At 41.7% G+C, this 26,484-nt stretch overlaps 1 protein-coding gene and 1 pseudogene across 1 annotated transcript; one reads left to right on the plus strand and one right to left on the minus strand.

Annotated features, from left to right (window-relative positions):
* The first annotated feature begins 8,785 nt into the window (after nt 1-8,785).
* On the plus strand, nt 8,786-17,346 carry LOC109241199. The gene is made up of 3 exons (XM_019407913.1): nt 8,786-9,128; nt 9,572-9,763; nt 17,000-17,346. Exons 1-3 carry the CDS (start codon nt 8,901-8,903, stop codon nt 17,156-17,158), a joined length of 579 nt encoding a protein of 192 aa, XP_019263458.1. The 5' UTR covers nt 8,786-8,900; the 3' UTR covers nt 17,159-17,346.
* A 177-nt stretch (nt 17,347-17,523) lies between these two features.
* LOC109241193 lies at nt 17,524-23,378 on the minus strand (annotated as a pseudogene).
* Nucleotides 23,379-26,484: the final 3,106 nt, after the last annotated feature.

Here is a 26,484-nt window from a genome sequence, read left to right on the forward strand (position 1 = left end):
CATCGAACTTCCTCGAAGTTTGTGGGAGCCCAACTACAAAATCCATTGTGATCCGCTCTCACTTCCACTCCGAAATCTCTATCTTCTGAAGCAATCCACCCAATCTGTGATGCTCATGTTTTACCTGCTGACAGTTGAGACACCGAGCTACAAACCCAACTATATCCTTCTTCATTCTCCTCTACCAATAGTGCTGTCTCAAATCCTAGTACATCTTCGCATCACCCGGATGAATAGAATACCGCGAGCTGTGGGCCTCCTCAAGAATCAACTCCCGTAGCCCATCTACATTGGGCACACATATCCGGCCCTGCATCCTCAACACCCCATCATCACTAGTAGTCACATATCTGGCATCACTACTCTGAACCCTGTCCTTGAGGACAAGCAAATGAGGATTATCATACTGGCGCTCTCTGATGCGATCAAATAAGGAAGACCGAGATACCATACAGGCTAGAATCCGATTGGGCTCCGAAACATCTAATCTCACGAACTAATTGACCAAGGCCTGAACATCAACTACAAGAGGTCCCTCACCAACAAGAATGAATGCAAGACTACCCATACTCACCGCCTTCCTACTCAAGGCATCGGCCACCACATTGGCCTTTCCCGAATGGTACAAATAGTAATATCATAGTCCTTTAGCAGCTCCAACCATCTCCGCTACCTCAAATTGAGATCCTTCTGTTTGAACAAGTGTTGGAGGCTTTGATGATCAGTAAATACCTCACAAGACACACCATAGAGATAGTGCCTCCAAATCTTCAACGCATGAACAATGGCAACCAACTCCAAATCATGAACAGGGTAGTTCTTCTCATGGGGCTTCAACTGGCGCGAAGCATAGGCAATCACTCTACCCTCCTACATCAAAACACACCCAATACCGATCCAAGAAGCATCATAATATATTGTATAAGAACCAAAAGCTGATGGTAGAACTAGAACAGGAGTTGTGGTCAAGGCAGTCTTGAGCTTCTGAAAGCTCTCCTTACACTCATCCGACCACCTAAAAGGAGCACTCTTTTGGATCAATTTGGTCAAGGGAGATGCAATAGACGAGAAACCCTGCACGAAGCAACGATAATAACCAGCCAAACCAAGAAAGCTCCGAATCTTTGTAGCTGAGGACAGTCTGGGCCAACTCTGAACCGCCTCTATCTTCTTCAAATCCACCTGAATACCCTCACTAGGCACCACGTGCCCCAAGAACGCCACTGAACTGAGCCAAAAATAACACTTGGAGAACTTGGCTTAAAGCTTCTCCCCGCTCAACCGCTGCAACACAACCCTCAAATACTAGGCGTGCTCCTCCTAGCCACGAGAGTACACCAGGATATCCTCAATGATCACAATAACAAACGAGTCAAGATAAGGACGAAACACATTGTTCATCAGATGCATGAACGCTGCTGGTGCGTCGGTCAGCCCAAAAGACATCACGAGGAACTCATAATGACCATAACGAGTCCTGAAAGCTATCTTTATAATATTCGAGTCCCGAATCTTCAACTGGTGATACCTACACCTCAAATCAATCTTGGAGAACACTATTGCTCCTTGAAGCTGGTCAAATAGATCATCAATACGCGGCAAAGGATACTTGTCCTTGATTGTGACTTTGTTCAACTGCCTATAATCAATGCACATTCTCATAGTACCATCCTTCTTGTTCATAAACAGAACAGATGCACCCCAAGGTGACACACTAGGCCTAATAAACCCCTTATCAAGGAGTTCCTAAAGCTACTTCTTCAACTCAGTCGTTGCCATATAGTACGGAGGAATAGAAATGGGCTGAGTACTCGGCACCAAGTCAATACCAAAATCAATGTCCCTGTCGGGTGGCATGCTCGGCAGGCCTGCAGGAAACGCATCCGGGAAATCTCGCACCACCGGAACAAAATCAATAGTAGGGTTCTCTGCACTGACATCCCTCACAAAAGCCAAATAAGATAGACAACCCTTCTCAACCATCTGCTGGGCCTTCAAGTATGAAATCACTCTATTAGGAACATAGTCTAAAGAGCCTCACCACTCAATCTGTGGCAACCCTAGCATCGCTAACGTCACGGTATTAGCGTGAAAATCCAAAATAGCATGACATGGAGACAACCAGTCCATACCTAAGATCACATCAAAATCAACTATATTAAGCAACAATAGATCAACTCGAGTCTCCAATCCCTCAATAGTCACTATACACGACTGATATACACGGTCCACAACAATAGTATCGCTCACCGGTGTAGATACACAAACAGATGAAGCTAAAGACTCATGGGGCATAGCCAGATAATGAGCAAAATACGACGATACATATGAATAGGTGGAACCTGGGTCAAATAATACAGAAGCATCTCGATGGCATACTGAGATAATACATGTGATCATTGTGTTTGAAGCAATAGCATCTGGTCTAGTAGGGAGTGCATAGAACTGGGCCTGGCCGCCACCTGACCGGCCTCTCCCTCTAGGGCGACCCCTAGCTGACTGAGCTCCACCCCGAGCTAGCTAGGCAGGTGGTAAAGTAATCAGTGCTAAAGTCGTAGGCTGACTCCTCTACTGAGCTGAACCTTCTGAGAGGCAGGGACAATGCCTCTTGATATGACCCAAATCTCCACACCCAAAGCAACCTCTCCCTGCAAATGGCAGTGGGGACTGAAGGGAGCCCCGAGCACCGGGATAACTGCTAGAAGGACCTGGCATAGATGAGCCCTGAACCGATGGAGCACGGGACGAACTCTGAGCTGGAAGGGCATTGAGAGATGAGTGACCCTGATGAGAACTGTATGAACCATGGCTAGATGATGCACCAAGGTGAACTGGGCGAGCCGTCTGAACATGCCTGTAAGGACGACCCCTGCCGTGGTAGAACTGACCTCCAGAAGGAACACCACTAAAGCTATCTGATCCACGAGACCTCTTGGCCTCCCTTTCAACCCGCTCTTGGCTGCGGACCATTTCTATCTGTCGAGCCATGTCACAAACCTCATCACAAGTAGCACTAGATACCCACTCTCTAGTCATAAGCACTCGTAGCTGAAATGTGAGGCCATCAATAAACCTCCTGATCCTCTCCCTATCAGTGGGAACTAACCAGATTACATGACAGTCCAACTCAGAAAACCTCATCTCGTATTGTGTCACGGACATATCATCCTGATGTAACTGCTCAAATTGTCTGCGCAGCTCCTCTCTACGAGACTGCGGCACAAACTTCTCCAAGAAGAGAATGGTAAACTCCTGCCAGGTAAGTGGTATTGCACCGACCGGCCTACGCCTCTCATAAGCTTCCCACCAACTGAAGGCAGCTCCAGAAAACTGAAAAAGTAATCAATGAGACCCCACTAGTCTCTAGAATACCTGCTCTACGGAGCATCCTCTGACACTTATGCAAGAAGCCATGTGCATCCTCCGCCTCTATACCACTGAAAGATGGAGGCTGGAGTCTCCCAAACCTATCCAATCTACGCTGCTCATCATCAGGAATGACAGGAACCACATAGTCCTGAGCAGCTGCAACTGGCTGGGCTAGTGGTGCCCCCGGTGTCAGGAGTCCTTGCATCACCTGCTCTGGTGTGCGGGCAGCGGGAGTCTGAGTACCTCCCCTGGCCTGAGAAGTGGCTGTTGTGGCCGGAACAGAGACCGCCTAAGCAAGACTGGTGCACACATTTAGAATTTGAGCTAAGGCCTCGTGAAGGCCTGGAATCACAATGGGCACAGGTGGTGCCTGAGCTGGCCCCACTAGCGCATCCACAACTAGGACCTGCTCCTGAACTGGGCAACTGGTGGATCTACAAGTGCTGCCCTGGCTGCTGTACGAGCTGCACCTCTGCCCCTACCGCGGCCTCTACCGCGACCTCGGCCTCTTGCGGACCTGACTTGTGGTACTGGTAGCTGTCCATCTTGCCCGGTAGTACGTGTCCTCACCATCTGTGAGAGAGTAGAATAACAGAAGTTTAGTTGCCAGAACCAACAAATTCGCACGATAAGAATTCAAGAATGTGAAGTTTCCTAAGGGTTCGGCAGCCTCTCGAAGATAAGTACAGACGTCTCCGTACCGATCCACAAGACTCTAATAAACCTGCTCATGACTCGTGAGATCTATGTAACCTAGGCTCTGATACTAACTTGTCACGATCCCAAAACCAACCATCATGATGGCGCCTATCGTGTAACTAGGCAAGCCACTACTCAACATCTCAACACAATAAAAACATTGAAAATAAAGAAGGGAGCAATTAATATTTAAGAAAAGCCTTTTTTGAAACAGAAATAATCCAAAATACGATACAATCCATCCAAAATTGGGGTGTCACAGAGTACATGAGTATCTATACCGGAATACAGTCTACTACAGTGTCTAGGGAATAAAACTAAAGTACAGATAGAGATAATGAAGGAGAGTCAAGCCTGCAAACGCCATGTTGCTACCTCGATAGTCTCCAAATCCTGACTCCTTGATCAGTAGCCGCCATGACACGAAGCACCTGGATCTGCATATGAGGTGCAGGGTATAACGTGAGTACAACTAACTCAGTAAATAACAAGTCCAACCTTTGGACTGAAAGGTAGTGATGAACTTAACCGGCACAGTTCAAAATAGAAATAATAGTGTAGAAACGTAGGCATGCTTTCAAGTTTATAGATAGCTCAAAACAATAAAATAGATCAAGTCTGATCAATGTGAAGAATATAACTCTTCTAATTCTACATGCCAATGCACATGTTGTATGTGATGCACCATGCTGACGGCCTCATGTGCTCACACTCTCAAATTCTCAATCACTCGTTACTGTATATGGCTCATATAGCCCAGGGAAGATCCATCCCGGAATATATACACATCACAGACCATCGGTCCCCCAGTACCGAGTAAGGCCAATCCAGCCTATAGAGAAGATCCATCTCCAGGTATATAATGCTTCGGACAAGATCCATGTCCAGGGAAGATCCTTCCCTCAATAATATCAACCGCGCTCACTAGGGGTGTGTACAGATTCCGGAGGAGCTCCTTCAGCCCAAGAACTATCATAAATCAGTATATTTGCAGCGGCGTGCAACCCAATCCCATAATTTTCACTCATAACTAGGCCCTCGGCCTCACTCAGTCATCAATCTCTCCAGTCTCACTCACGGGCTCACAATATCATGAAACTAGCCCGAAAACAATGATATGATATATCAATAAATAACAACTGAGGCTGAGATATGATATGAAATGAATGAATATGACTGAGTACGAAATATCAATGAAATCAGTAAGATGATAGCAAGTAACGACCACTATGGGTCTCAACAGTATCGGCATAAAGCCTAAACATGATATCTAATATGGTTGACAACTCAATTACTTTATCGCATGCTAAAAACACGGATATCAACAAGATGGAACCACTATACAGTGGAGTCGACTAGGCCACAATTTTCATAGTGCACTCCTGCATGTCCATCACTTGGCATGTGAATCACCTCAATACTAAATCACATAACACATAATTCGGGGTTTCGAACCCTCAGGACCAAGTTTGAAAGTGTTACTTACCTCAATCCGGGCAAGACTCTACTCCAAAATGCCTTTGCCTCTCAAATCGGTCTCCAAACATCCTGAATCTAGACACAAGCAGTACAATACAATCAATATAGGCTAAAGCAATCAATTCCACAAGAAAAATATGAAATTATAGCTCAAAACCCGAAATCGGCTCAAACTAGACCGCTGAGCCCACGTCCCAAATTTGACAAAAGTCACAAAACCTGAAAGGCCATTCACTCACGAGTCTAACCATACTAAATTTACCAAAATCCAACATCAATTAGTCATCCAAATCCCCAAAATTTATTCTCCAAATCCCTAGCCTCAAACCCCAAAATTCACCTCAAAAACACACCAACTAGGTAGCAAATCAGTGGGGAAACATCATTATTGAAGAAAAATGAACTCAAGAGCTTACCTCAGTTGTCTCTTCAAAAACCCTCTCAAAAACCTCCAAAGTCCGAGCTCAAAATGATGAAAATGGTGAAATATCTTGAAGTCCCATATTTATAGTTTCTGCCCAGGCTTTCCTCACCTACGGCAACTTAGCCGCTTCTGAGGTCTTGCGGGTGCACCCCAGAGCCCGCTTCTGCGGCTAACTCTGCACTTGCGTCCAAATTTTCTATTTCTATAGAGTCAAGCTTCAAGGCCAAATCCGCTTCTGCGGCCCTTCTGCCGTATCTGCGGTCACGCTAGTGCGGGAATACCATCGCACCTGCGACCTCCTGCTGCCTCACTCCCTTGGCCGCTTCTGAGGCTTACCTCCCGCTTCTGTGGGCACGCACCTGTGGTTCCACTCCGCAGGTGCGATTACACCAGCAGAGAACAGTCTTCAGCTATCTTCAAACTTTAAAACTTGATCTGTTAATCACCCGAAATCAACCCGAGGCCCCCGGGACCTCAACCAAACATACTAACAAGCCTTATATCCCAATAAGAACTTTGAAATTACCTCAAGCAACATCAAAAACACGAATTACACACAGAATCAAGCCTAATGAACTTTGAAATTTCCAAATTTTACAAACGACGCCGAAACCTATCAAATCACGTTCGATTGACCTCAAATTTTGCTTACAAGTCATAAATGACACCACAACCTACTCCAATTTCCGAAAATCCGATCCAACCCTGATATCAAAAAGTCCACCCTCGGTCAACCTTTCCAAAATTTTAACTTCCGCCATTTCAAGCCTAATTCTACTACGGACCTCCAAATCATAATTCGGACTCGCTCCTAAGTCCAAAATCACCTAACGGAGCTAACAGAACCATCAAAATTCAAATTCGAGGTCGTTTACACATAAGTCGACATCCAATCAACTTTTCCAACTTAAGTTTTCAATTAAGAGACTAAGTGTCTCAACTCACTCTAAAATCTCTCCGGACCCGAACCAACAAACTCGATAAATCATATAACAGCTGTAGAACACAAAAAGAGCATAAAATGGGGTAACGGGGCTACAGCTCTCGAAATGAACGACGGGGTTGTTACACTAAGTATCCTGAATTTGGAAATTCAGGACTAAGTGTCCTGAATTTTTGAGCTGCTAATTTGAAATTCAGAAGTGTCCTGAATTTCTGAACTACTCATTAATTTAAAATTCAGGACATAAGATTCGAACTCCAGGACACGATGTCCTGAAGTTTGAATTTTGAGGTTTAAACTCCAGGAAGTCGTGTCATGAAGTTTGAGCGAAGTTGGCTAATCTTTAAATATATTATAAACTGTGAATATATTTTAAACAACATGTTTAAAAGTGGCTACATGGTGTCATTTCCACTAGGCTTTCTGTGATTGTAAAAGAGGCTCAATCTCGGGCTCATTTTCATGTTATGTTAATACATGGGGGGGATTTGCAGTCGTACCCTATATTTGTGCCACCTTTTAACCTGTACCCTAGTTTAAAAAATTATTGATTTGGTAGCCAACTGACAAAAAAATATGTAATAATATGACAATTACACCCCTGCCAAAAGATATAAAAACTGCCTTACGCATCAATCGCATGATTTGCAACCCCATTCATGAAAAATGATCTCCTCCTCTCCTCTCAGCAGCTTTATCAAAAAACCAGAAACTTGTCCAAATTCATCTTCAGAATTACACTTGTATGAAGTTGTTTCATGTTGAAGCTAAAACTTCATACTAATGTAGCATGAGGTTGTTTCATGTTGAAGCTAAAACTTCATAATATAGCATGAAGTTGTATCATATTGAAGTTAAAACTTCATGCTGAAGTTATTTATCCTGCAGTCTACAGTTTTGTCATAAGTTTTATCCGAAACTTCAGTCTAAACATGCTTAAGTTTTTAGTTCATTTGCTAAAACTTCATACTAAACATGCTTAAGTTATTTAGTTCATTTGCTAAAACTTCATACTAAACATGCTTAAATTTTTGTCTTGCAGTATGTGATTTCTAATGAGTTTTGCTAATGCATGCTGAAGTTACTTAGTTCGTTCGCTAAAATTTCATCCGCGAAAAATGTTCTTTCTCCTTTTTGTGTTCTTTCTGAATGGAGCTACGCGAGGGAAAGCTCAGACTAAACATGTTGAAGTTATTTAGTTCATTTGCTAAAACTTCAGACTAAACATGCTAATATTTTTTAGTTCATTTGCTAAAACTTCAGACTAAACATGCTTAAGTTTATGTCTTGTAGTATGTAATTTTCTAAAGAGTTTTTGCTAATGCATACTGGAGTTATCTAATTCATTTGCTAAAACTTCATACCAAAACATACTGAAGTTTTGTAATAGTTTTGTCCTGAGTTTTATCCGAAACTTCAGTCTAAACAAGCTGAAGCTTTTAGTTCATTTGCTAAAACTTCAGCCTAAACATGCTTAAGTTTTTGTCCTGTAGTATCTAATTTTCTATGAATTTTTTCTAATGCATGCTGAAGTTATTTAGTTCATTTGTTAAAACTTCATGCCAAAATATGCTGAAGTTTTTGTCTTGCCGTCTACAGTTTTGTCAATAGTCTTTTATTAAAGAAGGGCAAAATTATCTTTTTAAAACGCTTTTAACAAAATAAAAAAATAAGTACAGATGCAAACGGAAAAACAAAACAGATATAAGTTAAAAAGGTGCGACCAAATAGGGTGCCCATGTAATTTTTAGTAATACATGCTTCATTGGGCTAGGCCCAATAAAGAACTTGAAGGCCAATTGTGAAAATTTAAAGAGGGCAATCAGGTAAATGCACGATATTATGATTATTGGTATGGTTAAACAAAGGCCAGAACATATGAGACTTGTCTCTCTCTCCATCTGAAAAAATATTGTTTTAACTCTCCATTGAGTCCACTCCTCAAGCAGAGGAGAACAGTACGGCAACGTTTGGATACACTGAAAAATGGCCTCTGCTTTGCAGATTTCTGCTGACTACTATCACAATAGAATTGCTCTATGCTCAGTATTACCAGCTCTTCCAAATTTAAGAAAACCAAACAGGGTACTAAATTCAACTACCTCAAATACCAAGAACAAGTTTAAAGTGAGGGCTCTAAAAGAGAAAACAGAGGAAATTGAGTCTCCTGAGGAAATCACCAAGAAATATGGTCTTGAAGTTGGTCTTTGGAAGGTAAGTTTATTTCCTCTTCATTTTTTCCCTTTTTATTTTCCTTTTTCTTATTTTAGTTTTGTGGGTGTTGGAATTTAACAATGTTTTAGATTATTTTTAACCAGATTTGAGAAGTGAGAATAAATTTTAAAAAAAACATGTTTAAAAAGAATATTAACTACAAAAAACATATATGTATATTACAAGAATTTATACTTGTTTGTTGGGAAAACTAAGAAAATTTTGTTAAGTTCGTAACATTCATTTACGGTTCTACATATTTTATTCCTCTCCTTACTTCCCATGCCCAAGAACTCCTTCCAAAAGATTTTTTTAAGGAAATATTTATCTTATTAGTAGTTTGTTAAATTAGATTACAGCATTATATTTGAAAATAATACTGTAGATGATTAGTTAAGAGCATATAATCAATAAAGCTTTTTGTGATTTAAATGTGGTTGCAGATATTTAGCTCAAAAGAGGAAGGAGAAGAGGAAAACAAGGAAAAGAAATCAAAAGGGGATCAAGCTAAAGAGCTTTTGGCAAAATATGGAGGAGCTTATTTAGCCACCTCAATTACACTCTCCTTGATATCATTTGCTCTTTGTTATGCTCTCATTAATGCTGGTGTTGATGTTCAATCCTTGCTACAGAAGGTAAACTTTTCCAAAACTCAAAGGTCTCTTGGTTTGAAAGAATTAGTAGAAATAGGAAAGGAATGGAGATAAACATAATCTATTTTTGCACCCATGGGTGTGGCGTAATGGTCGATAAAACTGGAATAACAGTGCTATCAGAGACTAGGATTTGAATACAAGTAGAGGCAAAAAATAGGTGATTCCTATCCATCTCAGTATTGGTGAGCGGAGTTACTAGGTATTTTGATAGGACACATGGATCTTAGGTTGGCCCGAACAATTATTATAAAAATAACGATGTGGTAGAGTTTGACTCAGCACGGAGTTTGAGAAAGTTCTTGAAATTTGTGGTCTTGCCGTGACATTTATGTAGCTATAGAAGCACGCCATTAACGTAATATAAGGTATATTGTTTTCAAATATAGAAATGTGTCATTACAGTCTACCCAAGAAATAGTGGCGCGTAAAATAGAACATATGAAGTATAATGTGTTATTTTATGACCTTATAATTGCAGACAAGTGTCACGTCCTTAGTAATTAACTAATTACACGTGTGGCACTTGACAACACGGTCACGATCTTGCACAACTTGCTCACGTTCTTGCTATGCCAAGTCAGCCTTACTACACTCAAGATCGCTAAGGAAATGCTAGAAAGAACACAAGAGAATTTCTAAAGGAAGCTTTGTATTAGAGAGAACTTGAATTGTTTGCTTGATGAATTACAAATGAATGCCCCCCCCCCCTTTATATACTAGTCTCCTAGGGGCTAGTGTGTAAATATTAATTATTACACAAGTCCTTAATATTTACAAGGTAAAGGCTTTCTCAAGAATTCTCTACAAGCCTAGAAGATTCCAAGGACTTTCCTGGCAAATCCATAAAGATCTAGGTTCTTCCTAAGAAAATGTCCATACTTCTCTAGAATCTTCTCACAAATGCTAGCCTTCTTCTTTTGTTAGCTTCCACATGGCATTAATATATGCCAAATGGCGCCTATGTGGCATGATGACGTGGCGGGCATCACACTCTCCCCCACCTAATATTGCGACGACCGCGGCGCAATGCTGCTGCATAAACTCTCGGATCTTATCTTTGAATTGCCATAAGTCTTCATATTGTTCCCATGTGGCCTCTTCCGGCGATTGCCCCTTCCAATGGACGAGGAACATAGCGATGGCTTTTTGCCCTTGTTTTTAGGGCTGGGCATATATCGGGTATAACCGATAGCCCGAACCAATAAAATGCTATTGGGTTATCGATATCAGATTATTGGGTAAATGGTTCGATAACAATTTAATTCTATTTGGCTATTGGGTTATCGGTTCGGATCTCGGTTTGCCCAATTTTATTAACGGTTTAACCGATAGCCCAATAAGTTTTAACAAAATTATTATTTTACTCACTAAGTATATAAAGCCACCTTATGGTTTCATTTTCTCAATTCTCTCGGCAGTTACTCTTCATCTTCAAACCTTAATCCTTAGAGTAAGTTTTAAACTTTTTTGAATTTCTCATCTTAATTCATCAGTTAAGATTTTTAGTTTTATACTTTAGAGAATTAATTGTTTAGATTTTTAGTTTTTCTATTTGTTTCTTTTGTTGCACTGATTCTTTAGTATTTACAAGATTAGGATTTTATTATTTTCCTATTCATTATGCCTACCCGCAGTGAGATAGTTAGTAAGATTAGATTGAATGTTTTATTCCTTACTCCTACTAACTTATAACTTTAAAAATTGAGATCATATTGGGATTTTCAAATGTGAAATAAAGAAAGTTTTCCTTTTTAAAGTTGAAATTTGATCCATCTTTTCTTATGAGCTAAAATTCAATTCCTTTCTCTTAGAAGTATGATCACGATTTCTATAATAAAAACATAAATTTCTTTGGATATTTTTTATTCTTATCGGGTAAAACGATAACCGAATCGATAAGGATCGATAACCGACAAACCGATACCCGATATCTTATCGGTTCGGTTATCGGTTTAGCATATTTATAAACCGACAACCGATACGCCAAACCGATAACATTCACAACCGGACCGAACCAACCGATGCCCACCCCTACTTGTTTTCGCCTGGCCTGGTAATCCATAATAGCCTCAATCTCCCGATCGTGCGAGGCGGTGATAGTCATAGGCTCTCAACTTGATTGGCCCCTACTCGGATATTCTTTATCTTCATGATATGGCTTAAGCATGCTGGAATGGAAGACAGGGTAGATCTTAAGATACGATGGCATGTCAAGCTTGTATGAGATCTTGCGTACCTTGGCGACGATCTTAAATGGCCCCTCATACTTGCGAATCAGATTCTGATGCATGCCCCGTAGTGCCTTGAACTGTCTTGGGTTAAATTTCACCATGACCATGTCCCCAACTCTATAGTCCGTGGGACGGCGCTTACAGTCCGCAAACTTCTTCATCTTCTTAGCTGCCCTATCCAAGTAGGACTTAGTAGTGTCAAGCTGCTCCTCCCATCGTTTGGCCATATGATAAGCCCCCAAACTCTTTCCCTTGAATGCAGCTGGTAATGAATGTGGAGTTTGTGGCTGTTGGCCTGTGGCTAGCTCAAATGGTGTCCGCCCCGTGGACTCACTCCGTTGCAAGTTATAAGAGAATTGGGCGATGTCTAGGAGCCTTGCCCAATCTTTCTGATGCGCGCTTACATAATGCCTCTAGTAGCATTCTAGTAAGGCATTGACCTGTTCCCTTTGTCCATCTGTCTGTGGGTGGAAACTAGTGGAAAAGTGCAGTTTCGTGCCAAGTATGTCGAATAACTCTCTCCAAAAGTTTCTAGTAAAAAGGGGGTCTCGATCACTGATAATATGCCCCAATACTTCACCATGTTTTTAAAGAATAGCTTGGCGGCTTCCTTGGTTGTGCAACCTGGTGAGGCGGGCATGAAGGTGGCATATTTGGAAAATCTAGCCACGACCACCATAATAGTACCATAACCGTCGGACTTCGGTAGGCAAGTGATAAAGTCCATAGTCGCGCTCTCCCATAGACGCTCTGCAACTGGTAGTGGCTCCAAAAGTCCTCCGGGTTGTTGTTGCTTCAACCTTGTCCTGTTGACAGACAAGATAAGTCTGCACATAACACTCTATGTCATCTCGCATGCGTGGCCTAGTAGACTGACTCAACCGAGGCCCTAGTGCGACGTTGGCCTGGATGACCATCCCACATTGTGTCATAACTCTCCCTTATGATCCGACGTCTAATGTCTCCAAACTTAGGCACGAGACCCGCAGACCTGTGGTAAGCAGTAGGCCATCTTCGACCCAAAAACGTCTCGTATTGCCCTGGTTGGCTAACTCGATAAGTTGTTTGGCTGTTGGATCATGCTGCATGCCTTCTTTTATAGCCTCACGAATGTCCCATCTGGTTGAAGTGATTGCAGCAAGCTTGGCTTTCCGGCTCAAGGCATCGGCTACAACGTTACCTTTGCCCGGTTTGTACTCCAGCACATAATCAAACTCGGCTAAGAAATCCTGCCACCTAGCCTGTTTTGGTGTGAGCTTCTTTTGCGACCGAAAGTAGCTAGTAGTCACATTGTCGGTCTTGACCACGAACCTCGACCCGAGCAGATAATGTCGCCATGTACGAAGGCAATGCACAATAGCAGTCATTTCCTTCTCTTGCACCGTGTAACGCCGCTCCGTATCATTTAACTTGTGGCTCTCAAACGCTATGGGATGCTTATCCTGCATAAGGACACCCCCAATGGCGAAGTCTGAGGCATCTGTGTGCACCTCAAATGTCTTGGCAAAGTCAGGTAACGCCAAGACTGGCTCCTCTATTACAGCTACCTTAAGGCCTTCAAATGCCTTTTGACAATGCTCCGTCCAAACCCATGGCTTGTTCTTCTTTAGCAACTCAGTCAATGGTGCGGCCTTGGCTGAGTGGCCACTAATGAACCGACGATAGTAGTTAACAAAGCCAAGGAAGGATCTCAACTTAGTTACCTTTGTAGGTGCCTCCCACTCCTGGATAGCACAAACCTTAGCCTCGTCCATGCGTAGCTCGCCATTGCTAATGACATGGCCTAAGAAGTGCACCTTTGATTGCGCAAACTCACATTTCTCCCTCTTGATATATAGCTCATTCTCCCGCAAGACTTGGAAAACCTTCCTTAAGTGCTCCATGTGCTCCTCCAAAGTGTTGTTGTAGATGACTATGTCGTCTAGGTAGACTACCACGAACTGATCAAGGTAGGGATGGAAAATCTTGTTCATAAGGATGCAAAATGTGGCCGGTGCATTGGTTAAGCCGAAGGGCATCACCAACCACTCAAAGGCTCCATATCTCGTCACACATACTGGCTTTGGCTCATCCCCTTCTGCAAGGCGAACCTGGTAGTAGCCCTTTCAAAGTTCCACCTTGGTAAAGTACTTGGCTTGACCAAGTCTATCGAACAAGTCAGCAATGAGCGGGATCGGGTACTTATTCTTCACTGTGACCTTATTAAGTGCTCGGTAGTCTATGCAGAAACGCAACGATCCATCCTTCTTCTTCTGGAACAATACTGGTGCGCCAAAAGGTGCCTTTGATGGGCGAATGTGACCAGCATCTAGCAGCTCTTTCAATTGTTTCCTGAGCTCCTCTAGCTCGTGCCATACAATATGGGGCAAATGCGGGTGGCTTAGCCCCTGGCTCCAACTCAATCTTGTGATCCACCTCTCGCCTAGGCGGCAAGTGCTTAGGCAACTCCTCGGGCATAACATCTTTGTTTTCCTCAAGTAACTTCTCTATGCAAGGCGGCACTATCTCTTGAAAATTCTTGTCTTCCTCTAGACTTGCAATGGTTGCCACGAACGTCGGCTCCCCCTTCTTGATCCCCTTGACAACCTGCATAGCTGAGAGTTGTGCTTGGATCTGTCCGTGTGGCATAGTCACTGTAGGTACCATGCAAGCTCCTTCTTGCTCCATGACCAAGAGACGTTGGAGGTAGGGGTCGATCAAAGTATGACAATGTCTAAAGAACTCTTGCCCCAGTATGATGTCAAAGATATCCATAGCGGTTACGGTAAAGTTTGTCATACCTTTCTAAGTTCCCAATTTGACACCAACTCCATTAGCTACCCCACGACCATTCTGTACCTCGGCATTCACGGTCTTGACGCGAGAGTTGGTTGGAGCAAGCTTCAATTCTAGTCTCTTTGCGGCAGCCTCAGTCACGAAATTATGAGTTGCTCCAGTATCCACCATTACACGAGTGGGCTTGTTGTTGATGGTGAGATCCACGTACTGATTGCCGTTGTCGGAAGGTTGGATAGCTTGCTTCGTGACAGCACCACATAATCCGATCATACCCAACTGTGCGGTTCCCAAACTCTCTCCTTGTGGCTGCTCCTTTCGTTCACGGACCATGGCACTGAGGCTCTTGAGGTCAGGACAATTCTTGAAGCGGTGTGGCCCTCCACATATATAGCATCCCTTCTTCTCGACCTGCGCCTTCTTCTCGGCGTAGCCTAACGGCCACTCGACTTTTTGGAATCTTGAGTCTTGGAGTATTGTTGTTGTATCTCCTTGCCTTTGCCACGATCCCCCCACCTTTGACATAGCTAACCTTTAACTCCTTGCCTTTGCCTTTGTCGTGTTTTTCATGCTTGAAATCCATCAATAATTCAGCCTCCACTATGGCTTGGTCTATATCTGCGACTTGCCGACGTTGTAACTCCTGTTTAGCCCAATTTTGCAACACATCCATGAAGTGGAACAACAAGTCATCATTGGTCAGGTTGGGAATTTGAAGCATAAGGGTAGTGAACTGCTTGACATAGTCACGTATACTCCCTGTTTGCTTCAACTCCCTAAGCGCCTTGCCTCGTACAAGACATTGTTTGGAAAGAACTGTCGCTTGAACTCGGCTTTGAACTGATCCCACGTGCTAATAGTACATAGACCTTTATCCACGTCGGCCATCTTCCTTCTCCTCCACAACATGGCAGTCTCTAAGAGGTACAACACGGCAGTGTTGATCTTGGCCTCATCGTCCCTCACTTTTCTGTGCCTGAAGTAGTTCTCAAAGTGCCAAATAAAGTTTTCCACTTCTTGTGCATCACGAACACCTTTGAACACCGAGGGTTTGGGAGCCTCGATCTTGGCCTCCCTCGTCACTACAACATTGCGAGCTGCTCGGTCACGCCAGCATTGACATGCTCCTCGAGTGACTCTATCTTTGCCTTCATAGCATCGATAGTACTCAAAGCCTCCATGAGTCTGCACTCTAAGGCAGTGATGGTTTGCCTTAGTTCCATCTCGGTCTGTGTACGTCCCTCCAAGTCATTTCGGATACTCTCAATCTCTTCAAGAGTGTGCCCCTCAAGAACGCTAAGGGTGCCTTCCATCTTCCCCAAGCGTTGGCCAAAGATCTCCACGGCGTCCATCCCACGTTCATCTTCATCATCCACTCTTTGCCGAGCGAGACGTCCTCAGGCAGGACCTCTACTTTATCCTCGCTCGCCTCAGTGGCAGATGGTTCTTGGGATGTAAGCCCTTCGTTTGACACAACCTCGATTGGCGCCTCCTGGCTCTTGTTAGTGGCATTCCTCTTTTTGTTACGGCCGCTCTTGCCAGCAGCATCCTGGATGACGTTGGCTTGGGTATTGGCAACGTTAATTTCTCGGTCGTTCTCCATTCCCTTAGTTGCAACCTTTGCTTTGATACCACGTTGTCACGTCCTTAGTAATTAACTAAGTACGCGTGTGGCGCTTGACAACTCGCTCACTTGCACAACTTGCTCACGTTCTTGCTATGCCAAGTCAATCTTACTACACTCAAGATCGCTAAGGGAATGCTAGAAAGAACACAAGAGAATTGCTAAAGGAAGCTTTGTATTAGAGAGAACTTGAATTGTTTGCTTGATGAATTACAAATGAATGTCCACCCCCCCCCCCCCCCCCCCCTTATATACTAGTCTCCTAGGGGCTAGTGTGTAAATATTAATTATTACACAAGTCCTTAATATTTACAAGATAAGGGTTTTCTTTAGAATTCTCTACAAGCCTAGAAGATTCCAAGGACTTTTCTAGTAAATCCATAAGGATCTAGGTTCTTCCTAAGGAAATGTCCATACTTCTCTAGAATGTTCTCACTAATGCTAGCCTTCTTCTTATGTAAGCTTCCACATGGCATTAATATATGCCAAATGTCGCCTATGTGGCATGATGACGTGGCGGGTCATCACACAAGTCTCTGTTTTTGGGGATCATTTAACTATGGGAAGTCATTTTATATTTTGCAGGTGGGAATTTCAACAGATGAGACTGGGGAGAAAGTGGGAACTTTTGCATTGGCCTATGCTGCTCACAAAGCTGCATCACCTATTAGATTTCCTCCTACTGTTGCTCTAACACCAATTGTTGCTAGTTGGATTGGGAAAAAAGCTGATAAAGAGAAGTAGAATAGGTTGATATTGGACACTCCTACACAATGTAATGTTGCCACAATTTTGCTGCAGATGTAATATATGTTAGTAAATAAGACAGGTTACCTTACTGGTAGCTCATCGTTCTTTTCTAACTATGGCAACCCTGTTGATAAATGCAAAACTTAGCACAGTATATAACCACAGATATAGATTTTCACCAATATTCTGTTGTTCTCAATTTTCCAGCTGCTTAGGAAAAGATCAACCTTGTAGAGATCAACGTTTACAGCTAAAACATGCTGAAAAAACAAGTATGACAATACTTGTATAAGAGCCCATTGTGCATCCAATTTGAGAACATGGATGCTAGAAAAACTAACTCCAGACATGTTGCAATGTAAAAGACTGCAGCAACTAAAAGATTAAACCACTCCAAGTAGAAGAATAATCTAAGTCAATACATTACAATCCACCTAATTGTATTGTTAGAGCTAAGAAGAAAGCTATAAGTTGATAATTGATAATACACAAGCCAAGATTTGTACGGCTTAACCTACTGAGTATTGTCATTACAAGTCAATCTAAGTGCATCAACTATACAATGAACAGACGGTGTGAGTCTTGCAATTTCTTGAGCCTCAAATGAAAAAGCTCCTTGATGCACTTGTTCTTTCCTAAAAGAGTTCAAATGGCTGTACAGAGGATTTAATCTAATTGAGAAGCTCTTATTCGAACTAGAACAAGCATCATCTTGTTGATGGAGCATTCATCTTTGAGAAAACTAAGCCACGGCATCCACATAAGCACCAGCAAGTACCATTCAGAACCCGATAGTATTAGCTGCACAAGTTACTTCAGTTGTATTGGTTGGTGGAGTTTCGGATCGTGGCGTACTCACGTTAGCGATGGAGAAATCCTCTTGTATTACATCCAACTCGTTCCAATCAATAGCAGCTATTTCTGAGTTATGGATATTCTAAGAAGTAAATTTAATAATATCAAGATAAGCAGAAAACAGAAATCAGTAGGATACATTCTGTCCTCCACATGCCAGTGATGCTAACATCAGTGTCTGACAAAAGCCAGTAATCTGGCTTCATTCTGTAAGATGGGAAACAGTTAGAAACTGAAAATCATAGTGATATAAATCCTGAATTTTATCACAATAAACAAGATTGTCTCTGAAACATCTATTCTTCGGGAAAGGCAAATAGCAAATGTTTTACGGATCATATTTCCTTACTTCTGCTTGACATTCAATAACACTGCAATAATGTAATGCTCATTAACGGGAGGTTGCATAATTAGGAGTTTACAATAATGTGATGCTCGTAAAAAATAACTTACATCAACATCTGGAACAATCTTCATGATTCCAGTCAGGAAGTCTTGTGAATACCTACGTCAGAGCACACGTTTTGATTTTCTTTTTCATCCATCCCAATATCAACTTCTCTGTTCTCCTCAGCAGCCAATGTCGTAGTTGCATTCTCATTCAAACCAGATGTTGAAGGCACGCTTGGCGGTGCCTCAACTGCACTTATCTCTTCAAACTTCTCCTCAAATTGACATAATCAACATAATGCAAGTTTCTATAAAGTTAGAAATAGTTATCCATAGAAAATATTGAAAGCTTATAAACGTCCCTCCCCTTCTCTCTGGCCCGGATTCATATTTGGGTTTCTTTGATCAGTCGATTGTGTTAAGAAGCAGCAAAAGTACGTAAACATCTATGGGGCCCATGGTGCTCTGTAATGCTATTCTGTATCTTCGTTGTGGATAATCAACAGCCTATTAGAGGCAAGAAAGAAATGTTAAGATATGTGGAAGCGCTAAGCAGTTATACCTGCTAGGAAATAGGAAAATTTTGTTGTATCTAAAGAGAAAGCAATTACGTCATCAGGATCTGGGACTTCTAAAGTGGTGCCATGTGGAGCTTTCATTGCTATCAATGTTTTATTCTGATCAAAGCAATCAATTTACAGCAGAGCATCAATCTATTAATGAAAAGAAAAGGAATGGAAGAGCTGAAGCGAGAGTCAATATATTACCTGGAAACAAGATAAGCTCTTGATATCATCTTCAGTGACAAAAAGCCATCTTGTTTTATAGAAAATTTACGGATGTCAGAAGTTAAGAATGAAGAGGGAAAAGGTAAGCAGAAAAATCTATGAAAAAGCGCATGACCAGAACTTTGTTCATATGTTACTCAAAGATGCTACCTTTGATTATCTTCGTCTTCACTCAGGTCCCTCAATCGTTCCTGCGTTTCTCTGAAAGAAGGCAACAAGACCACAATATCAGCTCAGAAATGAAGCACAGCAATGTTAGTTGGAGTTTTGTATTACAGGCAAAGAAGCTACCGTATCTTCAATCGTCAAATTTTCCACATCTCCCTGCAAGGGGAGTACAAACTACCAATAAGTGCAGACTATAACACAAGAAGTACCCATATTTTTATCATTCCAATTTCGTAGATACTCAATATTTTAACTGATATTAGCAGGTGAATGTAAGTTAAATAATGTGAGCATTCTTTAGGGAAGCAGATACAAGTTAAAATTAAGAGCACTAGAATGCTTAAAACAGTCGCTTTGTGAAATCTATTTCCATTATATTTTGAAGAGACTCGGGGATATGCTTATGAGTACGATCCCCTTTGCTCGGGCTACTTCACTTTAGACCGAGAAATGTGTGACAAAAGATAATAGAAAAACACATCAGCCATCGGGGTAATCGTCCTCACCTGTAAACTTGCAATACTCTCATCAGCTTCTCCTGGTTGTGAGACATCTAGACCCCTACATAATAATGCAAATGATATTTCAACATAGTTTCCTCGAACGCTCTCGAGTCACATAAAACATCAATGATGAACAACTAAGCAATTTGTTTGAATTGGATGTGTATCTCTCCCCATACTTGCACTGAATCCTGTTTTTGAGTTTCTTTTCTATCAGACCAATGCCTTCCAGGACATTTGTGATATCATATACTCCTATACGCCTTTTCTGAACCTGTTAGAAGAAATAAAACACCTAAGCTGGTAAAAAACCTCATCGATCAGCACTATGTCATTTGCAAATAACATACACCATGGCACCTCCCCCTGAATGTGACGCATCAGCACGTCCATCGCCAGGCAAAATAAAAATGGGCTAAGAGCTAAATCCTGATGCAACCCCATCATCACAAGGAAATAATCCGAGTCTCCTCCCACATTCCTCGCCCAAGTTTTCGCTCCATCATACATATCCTTAATCACCCTAATGTACGCTACCGGAACACCACTAACCTCCAGACATCTTCATAGAACTTCCCTTGGGACTTTATATTAAGCATATTAAGCTTTTACAAGATCGATGAACACCATATGCATATCCCTCTTCCTTTCCCCATACTGCTCCATCAACTTCCTCACATGATGAATGGCTTCTGTAGTCGAACGCCCTGGCATAAATCTGAAGAAATAGACACACTCCTCCTAACCCTCCTCTCCACCACCCTTTCACACTTTCATAGTGTGACTCAGTAGCTTGATACCCCTGCAGTTGTTGCAATTTTGGCCATCACCCTTATTCTTGTATTACGGGACCATCAAACTCCACCTCCATTCTTCGGGCATCTTCTTTGTCTTAAAAATGACATTAAATAGTCCAGTAAGCAATTCCAAGCCTGCCTGAGCCACATCCTTCCAAAATTCTACCGGGATCTCGTCTGGCCCATTCGCTCTGCCCCTAGTCATCTTCCGCATTACCTCCTTAACCTTAATACACCTACAAAAACCTAAAATCGCATTGGTTCTCTGAGTTCTCCAACTCGCCAAGCACTATGTTCATGTCCTCGTCCTCGTTCAAGAGTTTGTGGAAGTACGACTGCCACCTGCGCCTAATGCACGCCTCTTCCACCAATACCTTGTCTTCCTCGTTTTTGATGCACCTCACTTGGTCCAGATCTCGAGCCTTCCTCTCTCGAACATTGGCTAACCTGAAAAGTCTCTTGTCACCGCCTCTGCCCCAAGTTCTGCATATAGGCATTCAAATGCTGCAGTCTTAGCCGTCGGGGCCGCTAACTTCGCCTCTTTCTTAGCTTTCATATAACACTCCCTGTGCATCCTCCTCTCCTCCTTGTCGGCACTCTCCACTAGCTTCACATACGCCGCTTTCTTGGCTTCTACTTTTCCTTGGACCTCTCCGTTGCACCACCAATCCCCCTTGTGGCTCTTGGTGAAACCCTTTGTGACCCCTAACACCGCTCTAGTAGCTTCCCTAATGCAGTCCGCTGTCAAGGTCCACATACTACTCGCGTCCCCACAACTCCTCCAAGCCCCCATATCCAACAACTTCTCCCCTAATACCCGAGCTTTGTGCTTAGTCAAAGCTCCCCACTTGATCTTAGGTTGACCAGACATCGCTCTTTGCTTTCTCTCCCTCTTAATCTCCAAGTGCATTACCAAGAGCTTATGTTGGGTCGAAAGCCACTCACTCGGAATAACCTTGCGATCAGTGCATAAGCCTCTATCTCTTCCTGCAGAGTAAGTAATCAATCTGAGTCTTGGCCACCATACTCTGAAACGTGACCAAGTGGTTCTCCCTCTTGTGAAAACACGAGTTAGCTAGCACCAAATCAAAAGCTCTAGCGAAATCCAGCAACAAAGTACCAGCCTCGTTCCTAACTCCAAAATCAAACCCGACATGCACATCGTCATAGCCCCCAGCTGTCTCCCCAATACGGCCATTAAAATCACCTCCTATGAAAATTTTGTCGGTGTGCGGAATACCACACACCACCTCATCCAAATCCTCCCAGAAGTGCCTCTTGACCTCCTCGCCAAACCGACTTGCGGTGCGTGTGCACAAATCACGCTTAAAGTGAGCCCACCAACCACTAGCTTAATAGCCATTAATCGGTCGTTCACCCTCTTAACATCTACCACCAGCTCCTTGAGGTCCTTATCTACTAATATACCTACCCCGTTCTTGCCCCCAGCACCCCTGAGTACCACAATTTATACCTGTTAACCTCACGAGCCTTAGTACTCACCCATCTAGTCTCCTGGAAATACGTTATATTGATCTTCCTCTTCAGGAGAATCTTCCCGTTAAAGCTTGTTTGACCACTCAATATCCAAAACTCAACAGCAAAATTACATAACCAACTCCTTTGATCCATTTATACCATATCTTTTACACAGTATAGCTTTAAAGAATTGGAGAGCTCACAGGAGGCTTGACTATAAAACAAGAAGTCCAATCAAACCCACTTCAATACTTCACTTAAACAACACAAAACCTCAAATTTCCAGCCAAAAATCTTAAAGATAGCGATCAATAAAGCTACTTTAACCATTTATCACCCAAGATTCAACAGCAAATTTTAGACCAAGGCTGTTCATTTATCACATTTAAACACCTATTATATTACATATTAAGGCACTAAATACTTCAGTTCAACAACACAGAACCTCAAATTTCGAGCCCAAAAAAAAATGACCTGTAAAGCTACTTTAACCATTTAATACCCAAAATTCAACATCAAGTTCCACACAAAACTGTTCATACATCCTATATAAACACCTATATCACATCAAAAAAGGCATTAAAGAATCAGAAAGAAGCTCACAGGAGTCCTGACAACAATTCCTGCAGGAGGTTCTTGAGATGAACAATGAACCGGGTCTGTGGAAAACTGGTGGTAATCACCAAAAGCCGGTCTAATGGATGAGAACTGAAGCTGACGCCTCAAAGATTGTTGTTGTTGCTACTGCTGTTGGGATTGCATGATCTGCTAAATTCTTAATTTTAGACAACCCCAACTGAGAAAAGAATCCTAAAAATTCAATCTTTCAAAAAATTTAGTAACAAAAGTAGAGGACACATTGATGGAGTTGAAAATCCTTTTTGATTTTTGAGTTTACAAGTCCTATAAATTCAAGCTTTTTCATATTTAGTGGAAATAGTGAAGGGAAAAATGATGGAATTGAAAATCCTATTTTGGTTGTTGAGGTTTTGGGTTGTGGTGGGGGGTAGGGAGTGGGAAAAGATGGAATTGGAAAGGGAAGAAATGGAATAGGAGAAGAAAATGAGATCTGATATTGGGAGATGGAATTTAAAATGCTGGAAGAGAGAGAGGGGGCAGAAAACGAGGGAAAGAAAAAATGAAGGTGAGAGGAAGAAGAAGAAAGGAAGAAACAAAAGAGAGAACGGAATTTGGTTTGGCTATATATGTGGATTGTGGAGGGAAGCCGTAGCTATTTGTAAAAACAATATTAACTGTCATTGATTAAGAAATTAATCAAATTAATGAATTTAGCAGTACTGTGTTATTACAATATTATATCTTATAGGATGATAGTTTGTTACACTTATGATATTTTTTGGATATTTTTTGGATTAAGAAAAACAAATAAAGAAATCACAGAAAAGATAAACTTTCATTATCAAGGCTGAATATCCTCATACAGAACCTAGTACGGATATATCCGTTCCCAGAACGGTAAAATGGACCCCTCTCCGACAAACCTACAATACTTGGACACCTAGCTACTTCTAGAATATTCTATAGGCCACAGCTGGCTCTTTTAGGAAACAAAAATTAACTAATTAACTCTTCTTGGACTATTATAGGCGATTGGGCTGCTACTTGCAGTCTTCAAGTTGGGCTGCGCCCAGGCCCAATTGTTGATAAAAGCCCTATGACCAGAATTACTAGCTTCAAACACTAATATTAACTCTTTTCGTGACATTCCACTCCCCTTAAGAACCTTGATGACGGATCAAGGTTCAAAATTAGGAAACTGAGATTTCAGAAATACCCAGTCTTCACAAGTAGCTTCATCAGGGGACAAGTTTGCCCATTGAACCAAGACCTGTGTTGCAGCTTTGTTCCCTTTCTTCACCATTCACCTTTCTAAAATGGCCATGGGTTCAGTCAAAATCTGGCCCTCAGAAGTGCAATATGGAGGATCATGAGATGCAATTACCTTATCTCCGACCTTCTTCTTAAGCTATGACACATGAAAAATGGGATGAATTTTTTACCCAGCAGGCAGTCGGAGCTCATAAGCAAATGTGCCAATTTTGCGAATTACTTCTTATGGACCAAAGAATCGAGCTGATAGTTTCAGGTTTCTCCTTACTGCCACGGAGGTTTGACGATAAGGTTGTAACTTTAAGAACACCCAATCACCAATTTCGAACTTTCTTTCACTTCTTTTAGCATTCGCATAGTGTTTCATATGATTTTGTGCTTTTGTGAGGTTATCATGAAGAACTTTACTCATCAATTGCCTGTCTCTGAGCATCTGATCAACCTCCACTGATTTGGACTGTGCTATTAATTCAAAAGATGGTTGCGGAGGTTCATAACCATACAAGGCCTTGAAGGGCGTCATGCCAATTGCTGATTGAAAATTGGAGTTGTACCAAAATTCAGCTAAAGAAAGCCACTTGCTCCACTCTAATGGTTTATGGCCAATCATGCACCTAAGGTAGGCTTCCACACATCTGTTGAGCCTTTCTGATTGCCCATCCGTTTGAGGATGATACGCAGTGCTGGGCTTTAATTGGACTTGTAAACCTTTGAATAGCTCTCTCCAAAAAGTACTTAGGAAAATGGGGTCTCCATCAGACACAATTGAACTAGGAAGCCCATGTAACTTGCACACATTGTTTAGAAAAACTTGTGAAATGATGGTGGCATCATAGGGGTGTGTGAGTGCAAAAAAGTGTGCAAATTTGGTGTATCTGTCGATTACCACAAGGATTGAATCTTTTCCTTTCGATTTGGGCCGGCCACTGATGAAGCCAATGGCCAAGTGTTCCCATGTACTGTTGGGAATTGGAAGTGGCTGCAATAATCCTGGATATGGTATATTTTCTCCTTTGCACCTCTGGCAAATTTCAGATTCTTTCACAAAGTTCTTGACATCTTGTAACAAGCTAGGCCAATAAAACAATTGTCTTATCCTTTGTTGTGTTGCATACACTCTCGAATGACCTCCCCATGGTGATGAATGAAGTTCAGAAATTAACTTCGACCTTAGCTGACCATTGCTGCCCACCCAAACTTGACCTCGATGCCTCAATATTCCTTGTTGGAAATGGATATCTAGGTGACTATTAGGGTCTAAGCAGAGTTGTGCAACTAACTCCTGCACCTTTTTGTCACCATTGTAGCTTTCTATGATCTCTGTGACCCATTTAGGTTGTACAACTGAGAGTCCACAACAATCAGCTTCTTCGAATTTTCTTGACAAGGCATCAGCCACAACATTCTCAACTCTTTTTTTATATTGTATCTCATAACTTAGACCCATAAGCTTGGTAACTCCCTTGTGTTGAAGTGAAGTGGTGATCCTCTGTTCCTTCAGAAATATCAAACTGAAGTGGTCAGTCTTAATGATGAAATGGCTTGGTTGTAAATAAATGACGCCACTTATCCACAGCAATAGGAGGAAATTAAATGGGGGCATTGGCGCCTAACACACAGAAGAGGACCGTTAACGTTGCGATTTTTGGCGCGTAGTGAATTCCCACGTCTTTAGATAAGGGGTAAAAAAATATAATTTTAGCAATATTTTTTTCTTTAAACAAAAACATAGAAATATTAGTAAATTAACATAACTCAAAAAGTACATCAAATATACGTTAAAAAATACATTAAGAATACTAAGATGCCCATACTTTTACATCACTAATATCCAAAAATACTTTTCATATACCAATTATAAACTTGTAATACTAGTAATATAATAATAACAGCAAGATCGGGAATCCAAACTAGAGTAAGAATTTAAGAAGTAAATGCGGAAGCAATAACAATAAGAAATTGAACGACTAGAATTAAAGTGCAGAAAATAAAGGATATGGGAAAATTCAGGGAAAGAATTCCAAGAACTTCCAAGAACATAAGTTCTATAGCCTTGACAAGATTCAAGCAACGACGTTTTGATTTATTGAAGAAATCAAACGCCTTTACTTAAGAACAAATCAAAAATAATAGATTCAGATCTTAACCGCTTTTCGGATAACTTGAGATAACAATTAATAACTATTATTAATCGCCTTCTAAAATAACCACAAAGGAATCAATGATATCACAATAAAGAAGTTATCTTACTACCTTGAACTATGAACTAGTAAAGGTTGAAAGATAAATCTCAAAGCATAAGTAACAAAGGTTCAAAAGAACTCTCAAAGTATAATATTATTAACCAATAATGAAGTGCCACAATGAATGAAAAGAACTCCTATTTATAGGAGTAAAAAATCCTTAAAACTAGGTAGGGTGGCTGTCAAGGCAAACCCTAACTTGGAGGCTAAGCTAAATACTAGAAAACCTAATAAAAGTTAATAAAA

Source organism: Nicotiana attenuata, unplaced genomic scaffold (genome assembly GCF_001879085.1).
Source record: "Nicotiana attenuata strain UT unplaced genomic scaffold, NIATTr2, whole genome shotgun sequence".
Classification (NCBI taxonomy): domain Eukaryota; kingdom Viridiplantae; phylum Streptophyta; class Magnoliopsida; order Solanales; family Solanaceae; genus Nicotiana; species Nicotiana attenuata.